Source organism: Macaca mulatta, chromosome 6 (genome assembly GCF_049350105.2).
Source record: "Macaca mulatta isolate MMU2019108-1 chromosome 6, T2T-MMU8v2.0, whole genome shotgun sequence".
Classification (NCBI taxonomy): Eukaryota; Metazoa; Chordata; class Mammalia; order Primates; family Cercopithecidae; genus Macaca; species Macaca mulatta.
This window is the reverse complement of record NC_133411.1, coordinates 70268489-70281585: the sequence shown is the minus strand read 5'-3', so window position 1 is coordinate 70281585 and position 13097 is coordinate 70268489. Positions and strand designations below refer to the sequence as shown.

The following is a 13097-nucleotide window of genomic DNA, read 5'->3' as shown; positions in this document are numbered from 1 at the left end:
AACCTGGGTTTCAACTGTGTGGGTCCACTTATGTGGATTTTTTTCAATGTAAGTTACACTGAGTGTGCCTGCCTCTCCTGCTATCCCTTCCACTTCCTCCACTTTTGCCACCCCTGAGACACCAGGTCCAGCCCGCCTCTTCCTCCTCAGCCTACTCAATATGAAGATGATGAGGATGAAGACCTTTATGATAATTCTCCCTTACGATTTTCTTAATACTATTTTCTCTAGCTTACTTTGTGGTAAGAATACCTTATATAACATATGTAACATAAAATATGTACTCATAGACTTTTATGTTATTGGTAAGGCTTCTGGTCAATAGGCTATTAATAGGTTTTAGGGGAGCTCAAAAGATATATATATATTTCCAATGTGCTGGGGGTCAGTGTCTTTAACCCCCTGCAGTTTTCAAGGGTCAACTGTATGTCCTCAAAATCTAACACAAACACATGAAAGATGGGCTGAACAAGATCATTTCACTTCTCTACTTTTACTCTGGATGGGAATTTTGGGGAGAGAATGCATCATATACATCAATATTAAAGAGGAGAATAAGTCTCAATACCTTAACAGCTGTCCCTAAAACAGGGGAAGAATGTGCATAATAAAGCTACTGAGCACTTTGATGGGGGCTATGGTAGCCTATAACCTGACAAATTAACATATCCAATTACAGACTTACAGTGGTTGCACCAAGAGGTAATAACAAATTCCAGCTGTGCATGGTGGCTCACGCCTGTAATCCCAGCACTTTAGGAGGCTGAGGCAGGTGGATCACTTTGAGGTCAGGAGTTCAAGATCAGCCTGGCCAACATGGTGAAACCCTGTCTCTTCTAAAAATACAAAAAATTAGCCAGGTAAAAATACAAAAAAATTACAGGCACGATGGTACATGTCTGTAATCCCAGTTACCTGGGAGGCTGAGGCAGGAAAATAGCTTGAACCCAGGAGGCAGAGGTTACAGTGAGCCGAGATTGCGCAACTGCACTCTAGCCTGGGCAACAGAGCGAGACTGTCTCAAAACAAAGAACAAAACAAGACCAGATCATTCTGAATTAAAGAGCTATTTGGACATAAAAGCTCTTATAGTGGATTTGCTTTTAGGATGCATACAATCTCAATTTTCTAAACATCAATTGACTTTTAGAAAACACAAATATACTCCAATTTTCCTTTTTTCTTTTTTTTCTTTGAGTTTCACTTTTGTTGCTCAGGCTGGAGTGCAATGGTGCGATCTCGGCTCACTGCAACCTCCGCCTCCTGGGTTCAAGCTATTATCCTGCCTCAGCCTCCTGAGTAGCTGGGATGACAGGCATGTGCCACCATGCCCGGCTAATTCTGTATTTTTAGTAGAGACAGGGTTTCTGCATGTTGGTCAGGCTGGTCTCGAACTCGCAACCTCAGATGATCTGCCAGCCTTGGCCTCCCAAAGTGCTGGGATTACAGGCATGAGGCACCGTGCCCAGTCATACAATCTAATTTTTCTTTCCTTTTCCTTCAGCTATACACTTAATTTTGGTTTAACAAAACTTTTTTTTTTGGCGAAATGGCAGATCATAATACAGAGGAATGATACAGAGAATTTTTTTTTAATTATACGATATAGAGAATTGTAAAAATACAGGGTTGAAAGTCAGAACACCCAATTTTACCAAAAAACAGCTGTGAGACTTTATTTAAAAAATGGCAGAGTGGGAAATGATGGTCTTTACATGATACCTTGTTCCAAAATGGCACAGATGACAATTTTCTTTTCTTTGTGTTTTTAAATAGAGATGGGGTTTTGCCATGTTGCCTAGGCTCGTCTCTAACTCCTGGGCTCAAGCAATCCACCCACCCTGGCCTCCCAAAGTGCTGGGATTACGGGTGTGCAATTTTCTTAAATTATTAGCATCTGTTCTCTTCTTAAACACCTGGGCTTGTAAAGAGAGTCTCAATAAGAGTTTGACTAAAACTCCAGAATTTTTTTTTTTTTTTCTCACTCTGTTGCCCAGGCTGGAGTGCAGTGGTGTGATCTCAGCTCACTGCAACCTCTACCTCCCATGCTCAAGGAATTCTACCTTAGCCTCCCGAGTAGCTGGGACTACAGGCACGCTATACCACACCCAGCTAATTTTTCTATTTTTTGTAGAGACAGGGTTTCACCATGTTGCTGCCCAGGCTAGTCTTCAATTCCTGGGCTCAAGTGATCCACCCTCCTCAGCCTCCCACAGTGCTGGTATTACAGGCATGAGCCACTGTGCCTGGCCAAACTCTAATAGTTTTAATGAACATGTATCCTAATCTGACATAAAGTATTCTCTGTCATTTTGAGCCCTTTTTCCAGGTTCTTGAATGGCCTACAGCTGAAGTTCCTTTGTTTAATGACAAAGATTTCTTCAACATCAAAGAAGGAATACAGGTCAATAAGGGAGACAGTTGCTGGTATTTTTTCTCAAGAAGTGTTCATAGTATTATAGGAAGGTGGGGGCGGCAGTTAAGGCAAGTCAATTGTATAGTCTTCATCAAGATGTCCAAATGATATGTTCACTCCCTCAAATATCACCATGATAGGACATTTTCTTGTTTAAAAAAAGGGGAGTAGAGTATCACATAGTAAATACTTTTAACAGGTTGAATGCATAATGGGATGAATGCCTAAGGAGTTACTGCTACAGGTGGTGACATAACATCCTTCCCTCAACTTGCCACTGACCGCTCAGAGCGGTAACTCTCCATCTCCTGAAGTAGTCTACCTTTTCTGCAACAACTGATACTTCCTCAACTGCTCCAAAACCTTTTAAAAGAGTTTTTCTTAACTGCTATCGAATACATTGGCCTAATATTTAGAAGGAAGTACTGGTGGGCAGAAGTGACACTCTTCCCTAAAAATGGACAAACGACAAAAACCAGTAAGAGGGATGGGAGGTAAATAAAGCAGAACGTTTCAGCATGGTGCAAAGAAATGTTATTTGTAGCCATCATTCACTGTATTAAAAATTTGCCATGTCATATGCCCTACAAATATACATATACGTATAAACAAGTATTTTTGAAAGAATAGTGTGACATTTATGGAACTATGAAAAATTCTTAATTTATCTCAATAAACATTTTCATGGAAGGCCCTGTCTTATTTTACCTGGAACACTGCCCTGTGATCTTCTACAACTTGTTCTTCCATTTCTACCATTTGTGAGACAGCTTCGTGGAAAGTAAACAGTTGTGGAGAAACTTCTTCTTCCTTAAAATAAACATAGTTAAGAAACTATAATATAGTGTGTATTTTAAATGTTATAAAAGTAGTTTTTTTATTTATGAAAATGTCATTTAGAAATTGAAGAGGCTTAAATGGTAAAGGCTAGCAAAATATATATAAAAGGCAAAGCCACAATTTCTTTCTTTAGGTAAAAATATGCAACTCTCAATAAGACAACTCAAACTTAGATGAGTAGGGAATATTTTTCACTTAGCCCAAGCTTTATTGCCAAACTACCCTGAAAGAGTACTCTTTTGGAATAGCCCAACTTTTCAAAAATACAGTTATTGTAGGCTGTAAATGTATGAAATATTTCCTCAGTATTGTTTACTTTTCACTAACAATTTAATTTACATGTTTATCTTGTTTCTTTTTTTAAAAGAGATATGAAGATAGTATCTTTAGATGATGAAAAGAAAATGTCTTTCAGGACTATTAAATTAGTGTTGTAAAGGACTTAACTTTTTTTTTTTGAGACGAAGTCTCACTTTGTCGCCCAGGCTGGAGTGCAGTGGCGCAATCTCGGCTCACTGCAAGCTCCGCCTCCCGGGTTCACGCCATTCTCCTGCCTCAGCCTCCCGTGCAGCTGGAACTACAGGCGCCCGCCACCGCACCCAGCTAATTTTTTGTATTTTTAGTAGAGACAGGGTTTCACCGTGTTAGCCAGGATGGTCTCGATCTCCTGACCTCGTGATCAGCCCGTCTCGGCCTCCCAAAGTGCTGGGATTACAGGCGTGAGCCACCGCACCCGGCAGAGGACTTAACTCTTAACTAACATTAATTTCTTAAATATACTATAGAATATATTTACCAGTTTTTATAGAAATTTCGATGGACAATTCACAATTTTACTTCATCAACGACAAAAAACATATATAGTTGACTCTAAAACAATACATATTGGAACAGTACTCATCCACTTATATCTGGTTTTCAACCAACGCAGACTGAAAATACAGTATTTGAGAGATGTGAATCCTTTGTATTCAGAGGCCCAAGTTTTCACGTTTGCAAGTTCCATGGGGCCAACTGTGGGACTTGAGTATGTGCAATTTGGGTATATTCAGGCAGTCCTGGAACCAATCCTCCATGTATAACTGGGGTACAACCAAATACAATATATTCATATTTTTGTCCTACAGCAAGTCAGAGCTTCTCTGATCCCAGGTCAGGTTCAGATGATAATTAAAAAAAAAAAAACAACTTTGGCTGGGCATGGTGGCTCACTCCTGTAATCCTAGCACTTTGGAAGGCTGAGGCAGGTGGATCACTTGAGGTCAGGAGTTCAAAACCAGCTTGACCATCATGGTGAAACCCCGTCTCTACTAAAAATATAAAATATTAGCTGGGCATGGTGATGTGTGCCTGTAATCCCAGCTATTTGGGAGGCTGAGGCAGGAGAATCACTTGAACCCGGGAGGCGGAGGTTGCAGTGACCTGAGATCGTGCCACCACACTCTAGTCTGGGCGACAGAGCAAGATTCCATCTCAAAAACAAAACAAAACAAAAAAACAACTTCTCCGATCTCTAGAGCATGTCTTAGATGCTGTTCCATTTTAATCTACTTTGTTAAGACAATATAGCAATAATAATAATACACACGCACCAATACTTAACTAAGGCTAATGCTGAGTCATTGGAAGATAATTCCCTGGGAGTGGCACAGGTGACAGAAATGCACACTCTCTCAAACATGGAGGCTGTAAAAACTCATGATGTCATACTCTCCTGGATTAGTCTGGTCACCTAACTAACCTCTCCAAATTCAGGCTCTACAGAGGCCCAATAGATGCAAGAATAAAATGGAAAGAAAGATATGCTATGGGGAGTACTTATCTTGCTCTGGTTTTCCACATCTTTGGGAGGTAACATATTTAGATGCAGTGCAGGGTTTGCTTTAAAGAGTCTAAAAGCAATTACAGTCTCTCTTAAAAATTCTGGACACAAATGATGGACTTAGGCCAGGATCTCATTTTTAGTTTCTAGGTTCAAAGTTTAAAACTCTTACTTTGAACCAGGTTTTCCCAGTCTTGGAACTACTGACATTGTGTGGGGATAAGGTGAGGGGGACACTCCGGTGCACTGTATCATGTTCAGCAGCATTCCTGGCTCTACCCATTACATGCTAGCGGCATCACCTCAGTTGTGACAACCAAAATGTCCATACATTTTGCTTTGGGGGCCAAACTGCTCCTAGTTAAGAACCACTGCTTTAAGCCCTGCTTTAGTAATCGTGATTTGGAACATGGTAACAAAAAGTAGTGCATGTATTTGTTACTCTAGAATATTTTGGGCTAAGTATCTGCTACAAAGTATTAGAACTAACTAATGTTGTTTTCGAAGAACACTGTATTGCAGGTAGCAATCAGTTTAATTGGTACAAGGTTTGGCATTGGCATAAGAAAGATCTAAATTTCAATCCTGGCTTCTGTACTTACTACTTGTAAAATCTTGGTCAAATTATTTAAACCTTAGAATATCAGTTATAAAGTAGGGATAATTATAGTACCTACTACACTGAGTTATGATAATGAGATCAGATAATAAAATGCTTAGCAATATATATCATGTAGTAAAAGCTACTAATCAATGCTAACTTTTAACATGATGAGAAAATGCCATAAGACTTAGTGGGAATAGAATGACACAAAACTATACAGAATATAACTATACAGAATATGCATTTTAAAAACACACCTTTACATCTCACACACAGAAAAGAACCCTCTCAATACATTAAAAGCAATTATGTGAAAGTGTATTATATATGTTTCTTATTTCTTTCTCTCTTTCTATCCTTATACAATGGGCATGTATTGTTTTTTGTAATTGGGAAATTACAAAAAAAAATTAAATTACAAAATATCATTAAAAATTTTAATCGTATAGAAAAGCAACCAGATTTGACAAATGTTAGTATTTTGCTGTTTGATTTTAATATAGTGCATGCATCCTTTCAATGTAGACGCATATGTCTACAGTTCTTTTGTTTTTAGGCTTTTTTCAATTTTTTTTGAGATGGAGTCTCACTCTTGACGCCCAGACTGGAGTGCAATGGTGGGATCTCAGCTCACTGCAGCCTCTGCCTCCCAGTTTCAAGCGATTCTCATCCCTCAACGTCCTGAGTAGCTGGGACTACTACAGGCATGAGCCACCACACTTGGCTAATTTTTTTATTGTTAGCTAATTTTTGTATTGTTAGTAGAGACAGGTTTTACCATGTTGGCCAGGCTGGTCTTGAACTCCTGACCTTAAGTGATCTGCCCACCTCAGCCTCCCAAAGTGCTGGGATTACAGGTGTGAGACACCGCGCCCAGCCTGTTTTCGAGCTTTTTAATATTTATTATATGTATAATTTTTAAAGTTGTTTTTCCCTATATTACTTTAATTTTTTCCCAAATTATAATATCAGACAACAATCTGAGGGAAAAAAATGAATAGTTTAGATTGGGGGTTGGATACTTCCTTAAAGGGCCAGATAATACATGTTGGGTTTATGAACCACACAGTCTCTGTTACTGCTGTTACGGTAAGAAAGCAGCTAGACAACCCTAAAGAGAATGTTCCAATAAAACTTTATTTGTAAAAACAGATGGCTGGCCCACAGGCTGTAGTTTGCTGACCCCTGACTTATTTATTCATTTATTTTAAGAGACAAGGTCTCGCTCTGTCACCTAGGCTAGAGTGCAGTGATGCTACAACAGCCCACTGCAGCCCAGAATTCCTGTACTTAAGCAATCCTCCTGCCTCAGCCTGCCTAGTAGCTAGACCTACAGGTGGATACCACCACACCTGGATGATTATTAAATTTTTTATAGCAAAAGGTCTCATTAAATTGTCTAGGCTGGTCTTGCACTTCTGGCCTAAAGCAGCCCTCCCACTCAGCCTCCTAAATTGGTGGGATTACAGGCTTGAGCAACCACACCCACAGCCTGACCCCCCTAAATGATAGTTTTCAGTTAAGTTCTGCTACTGATGAACTAAGATTATATCACTTACAACTATAGTAAGTCACTCACATTTTGTTCACAAAGAAGTTTTAGATCATCTCTCTGAGGGGAACTCCCCACACCCCACTGTGTCTCTAAGTCATCAATCTGGTTTGGTGGATGGTGCATTATTGGACGAACATCACCAGCAGCAGTTGGATCTACAGTCAATTCTTTGACCCTATAAATATATAAGAGGTATCTAAAGTTAAAAACACTCATGCAGAGGAACAAGAAAATACCAACCTATTCAATATACAAGCAATTCAGTTAACATACTAAGATTGATGATGTCACCTTTATAGGTAAAATTTATCTGAAATCTATAGAAACACATAAATGGTTGTTTAATTTTAGGAAATCTACTTAGATAACTTTATATAATTCATATTATATTATATCAAATATAATTATTGTGCAAACTAAATGAGAATTAACAAAGTATGTAGATTCAGTATTCAAAGAAAAAAAGTTGCAATTTAAAAATTTTTTTTTAATTTTCAATTTTTTTTACTACTGGTTCATCAGAGTGAATGTTATTGCAATTAAATTATATGAACCGAAAAATGTAAACAATAACAGTTAGACCAGTAACTGGATCACTGCTGAAACAAAACAAAAAAAACCATGCAGATTTCTGGTAGTTATCATGCTCAATTAAAATAGCTACATGTAAAATAATTTTATTTATAATGTATAAAGATTATAAGGTTTTAAGTTTTATCATTTGAAAAGAGTTTACTCATTATATTTAAACTTACACATTTGGGAGAGGGTAAGCTTTCTTTACTTTAAAAAAAAACCACTTTTTGTTTTTCACCACAGTGGCCAGGTTGGTCTAGAATTCTCAACCTCAGGTGATCCACCAACCTCTGCCTCCCCAAGTTCTGGGAGTACAGGTGTAACCCACCACGCCCAGCCAAAAGAGGGTAAACTTTCTATGTCAAGAGGCTCCTTGCAGACAAGGAAACTCATAAGATCATACAGCATAAAGGCAATCTCTTCATTTTAAGCAAGATAATTTATCTTTTAACAATTTACCTTTTAATGGTAAGTATGCAAAAGTGACATCATCCTTAAAAATATGAGGGGGAAATAGGAAGCCTGAATTCTAAATCAACATTTTAAAGGAAACAAATTAATAAAAGACATAAGAATGCAGATCATGCAGTACAACCACCACCTGCCAAATGAAATGAAAATGAAAACTAAAATGGCTCAGGACAAACATAGCAAATGAAATGTTTATACAAAGCACAATTCAAAAGAAACTATAAAAATAAACATCTTATGTATAGAATGAAGTAGACCTGGTAACTGAAGGAGAAAAGTCGTCATATTCATAAGAAGGAGAGAGATCAGGGCGACTGCCACTACCCTGTGAGAAGGGAATGTCTGATGGACTAATTCCAAACTCCTTTACTCTGCAGCACCAAAACAGCAACAAATTAAAAGAAAATGCTCTTGAAAGACAGCAATGCACATTGCACATTTTCATTTAGTATTCACTTTTGTTTAGAAAAGGATATTGATAGTTGTGACAATGTATTTAGAATATTATTTTACAAATAACAAATTTTAAGAGGTGTTTGAACATCTTTGTTCTATCGATCCCCTGCTCTATAGTCCTAGGTCTTTCCTTTCTGGTGTATTTTCCTCTTTTCTCGTAATCCTTCCTAGAAGTTTAACTAAATCACTTAAATCTGAAATGCCCCTCTAACTACATGACCACTCAATCTAATTTCTTCATGTAGTCAGTACCATGACTATTTGTTTATTAGCATTCATGGCTCTTCAACGTTTTTGCCTCTTTTTCAAACTGGACACAAGGGAATTAAGTACTAATGCCTTAAGGCATCCATTGTTTGTAATGAATTAACTTCTTTCCTATGCATCCAGAATGGTATTAGCTGTGAAATGTCCTTAGTATAACTGAGAAAATATTCACTCTATTTTCAGTGGTTGGTGATTCAGATGAAGAACTCTGGTTGAGAACAGCCTTTAGCAATGAAATTTAAATTGTTTTTGTTAACATCTTCAAGTTACATTTAACCAAATTATGATTTTTCTCACCCCATCTATGTAATTCCTTATGTCTCCTTTGGGCCAACTCTATTTCATATCAATATAAAATATTTAAGTACCTCCTACATGTCAGGTATCAGGATTAGTCATTGTTAGGCATTATATTATTTAGTCCTTCAACCATCTTTGATTTTATAGATGAGAAAAATGACTCAGAAATAAAGTATCTTCTCTAAGGTCACTCACTGAGAATGTGGCATAACTGAGGTTAAAACCTAGCCCTGAGTACAAAGCCTATGTTATTTAAACACTTCAATATAATAATCATATTCTCTGATTTTCTTGTCATTTCTCTTAGGTTGAACTAAATGAAATTCCCTTCTTTATAGGTCAAAAACAAGTATCAATATCTTCATATAAATCAAACTAACATATTTCCTCTACTAACAGTCTTTCTTTGATCTATTGGTAATATCTACTGTCAAAGGTTCAATATTGGATTCATCTGCCCTTTATCCTTGAAAGTTTATTTACCACACATGCTGAAAAATGTAAATATCTTTTTTTTTTCTTTTTGAGATAAGGTCTCACCATATCACCCAGGCTGTACTGCAGTGGCTCAATCATGGGTCACTGCAGCCTTGACTCAAGTGATCCTCCCATCTCAGCTGGGACTACCAGTGGCGTGCCACCACCCCCAGCTAATTTTTTATTTTTTTGTAGAGATGTGGTCTCATTAGGTTGCTCAGGCTGGTCTCAAACTCCTGGACTCAAGTGATCCTCCTGCCTTGGCCTCCCAAAGTACTAGGATTAAAAGCATGAGCTACGGCATCTGGCCTGAAAAATCTAAATTTCTAATATTAACAATTATTTTCACTCCCACCCCATTTCTTATCTAAATCTTTTAATTTAGACACACTATTAGCTTCATCCACACATTTTTTCCTCTATCCAAAGCTCTCTTGCCCAAGCCAAACTATACTACCTACAAGAATCATATTCTTCAATGTTACTAAAAACTCCTAATCACTCTAATCACTCTAACCTCTTCCATTACGCAAAGATTAAGTATCTCTGCTTCAGGATAGAGGCCACTGTCTGTTTTTCACATATCCTATAATTTTTTTTCCCTTGGTACAACCATTCCTTCCACTCTGAAAGTTTTCCCCTGTACTCCCCTCTAAAATATCTCTAATTGTCTCGCTGGGTGCAGTGGCTTATGCTGTAATCCCAGCACTTGCAGAGGCTGAGGTGGGCAGATCACTTATGGTCAGGAGTTCGAGACCAGCCTGGCCAACATGGTGAAACTCCATCTCTACTAAAAAATACAAAAAAATTAGCTGGGCGTGGTGACGGGCACCTGTAATCCCAGCTACTTGGAAGGCTGAGGCAGGAGAATCGCTTGAACCCAAGAGTCAGAGGCTGCCGTGAGCTGAGACTGTGCCACTGTACTCCAGCCTGGGTGACATAGCAAGACTCCATCTTAAATAAATAAATAAAGTATCTCTAATTGTCATCTGATGAACTGGACTTGTCAACTTAATCACTTAGCAGCAATGTGTACTGTTACAGACTATCCCACAATTCCCACATAAAATTTTCAAAGTATATGATTCTAATATAAGGATATGAAAAAACATTGCTTTCACATCTAACTGAATTTTTAAGACAGAACTGTTCACTAAAGTAGCAACAGGAATAACTATTCCTATTATTTCAGGTACTGTGCTAAACATTTTACACAGATCACTTCTTTTACTCCTCAAAAACAATCCTTTAAGATGGACACGGTCATTAACTGTCCATTCTAAAGATGAGGAAATAAGGGCAGAGAGAGGTTAAGTAACTTTCCTGAGGCTTTGGTACCATTAAGTAGTAAGGAAGTTATTAAACCTATTTTGTCCTGAGAAATAACACTTCAATCACTAAGCTATATCTTAAATACAAAAAAGTTTAAACAGTTAAGAGAGAAATAGTTGCCTAAAAATATGAAAATTTTAATGTAATGCCATCTACCCACCACTTCAAAGTATTGGCCTAAATAAAATAAGGCAGATTTAGCATAAAGGAGGAATTAATTATTTTTGGCTGTTAAAAAAAATATTGACTCTTAAGGTCATAAAACATTGGTATGAATATCAAGGAAGGTTGAAAATCTTTATTCCTAGAGATTTGGAAATAAAATTGAAAAAATTATGTGTCTGATATGGTTAGGCCCTGTGTCCCCACTCAAATCTCATCTTGAATTATTATTTCCAAGTGTCAAGGGAGAGACCAGGTGGAGGTAATTGAATCATGGGGGCAACTTCCTCCATGCTGTTCTCGTGATAGTGAGTTCTCGTAAGATCTAATGGTTTTATAGGAGGCTCTTCCCAAGTTTGCTTGGCGCTTCTCCTTCCTGCTACCTTGTGAAGGTGCCTTGCTTCCCCTTCCCCTTCCACCATGACTGTAAGTTTCCTGAGGCCTCTGTGTCCATGCTGACAAATAAACCTTCGTAAATTCCCCAGTCTCAGGTATTCCTTTGTAGCAGTGTGAGAACGGATTAATATAGTGTCCCAAATGGTTAGTCATGTTGCAAGTGAGTTACATGATATAACAGTAGGTTAAAACATTTTACTTTGACCTAAGCGAACTAGAGGAACAGCTAGATACAGCATTTTCACAATATTAGGGAGCAATCTTTTGTCGTCTCAAATCTTAAGAAACAGAGGGGTTTTGTTTGTTTTAATTCTATAACATGGCAAGAATCTACTACACTAGGCTGTTCCTCATCTTTCTCAAGAATTATTCTGAAATAAGAAACATTTTAAATTAATGATAAAAATCCCACATATCAAAAATGTTAATTACAAAGATCAATTAAAACTAACACAATAAGCTACGAGCTCATAATTCAAACTTTAAAAGGGATTAAATTTAGAAAATACAATAGTTCATACTTAGAAATGTAGTTCTATTACTTTTTTCTTTTTTAAGACAAGGTCTTGCTCTGTTGCCCAGGCTAGAGTACAGTGGTGTGATCACAACTCACTGTAGATTCAACATTCCAGGTTCAAGCAATCCTCTCACCTCAGCCCCCCAAGTGCCTGGGACTACAGATGCAAGCCACTACACCAGGCTAATTTTTGTATTTTTTATAGAGATGGGGTTTTGCTATGTTGCCCAGGCTGGTCTTGAATTTCTGGGCTCAAGCAATCCACCCACCTGGGCCACCAAAAGCACTGGGATTAAAGGTATAAGCCACCACACCTGGCCCTATTACATTTTTAAAGAAGTGATTATATTTTAATACCTTTTTACAAAAGCTCAATAGGTTTATACTGTCCAACAGTGTTTACTACCATTAAAAAAATCTCTTTAGAAACAAGATGCAAAAAAATCTGGGGGGTTATAATACCATTTGTGTAATGTTCAAATACAGCTACCTATGTTACCGAGAGATAACATTCATAGGTAGTAAAATTATTTTTATAAAGAGGACAAAAAAAACAAGTAAAGTATTCCACAGAAGTTAATACATGGGTTACATCGGGGTAGAGATAAATGAATAAGGCATGTTATTCAGGATTTGTGAACAGGAAGGAGCACATGGGGAACCTTTTGGGGGGCCAATAATGCTCTATTTCCCAAACCAATGACAGGAGTTTTCACTTTATAAATATCCATTATCCATTTAATTATTCACTTATACTTTAGGTGCTTTTCTATATGCATAAGTATTTTACATTTTAATAAAAAATTTTAAAATAACATTTCCATAGTGATTAAAACAAAGAAATAGGACAGATACTTCTGTCCAGCAAAATTAAGAGAACTGTTATACTAGAATTAAGAGAACTGC

The 13097-nt window shown here is 37.5% G+C and overlaps 1 protein-coding gene across 6 annotated transcripts in view; it reads right to left on the bottom strand.

The window, feature by feature from the left end:
* KIF2A (kinesin family member 2A) overlaps positions 1-13097 on the bottom strand; it is an 82397-nt gene that overhangs the window by 5879 nt on the left and 63421 nt on the right. For 4 of the 6 annotated variants that reach the window (XM_078003824.1, XM_015140032.2, NM_001266858.1 and 1 more), the window contains 2 exon segments: positions 7262-7412; positions 3125-3226 (listed from right to left, as the gene is read on the bottom strand). In XM_078003824.1, coding sequence (XP_077859950.1) covers positions 3125-3226; positions 7262-7412 — 253 coding nt within the window. 6 annotated transcript variants of the gene reach the window in all.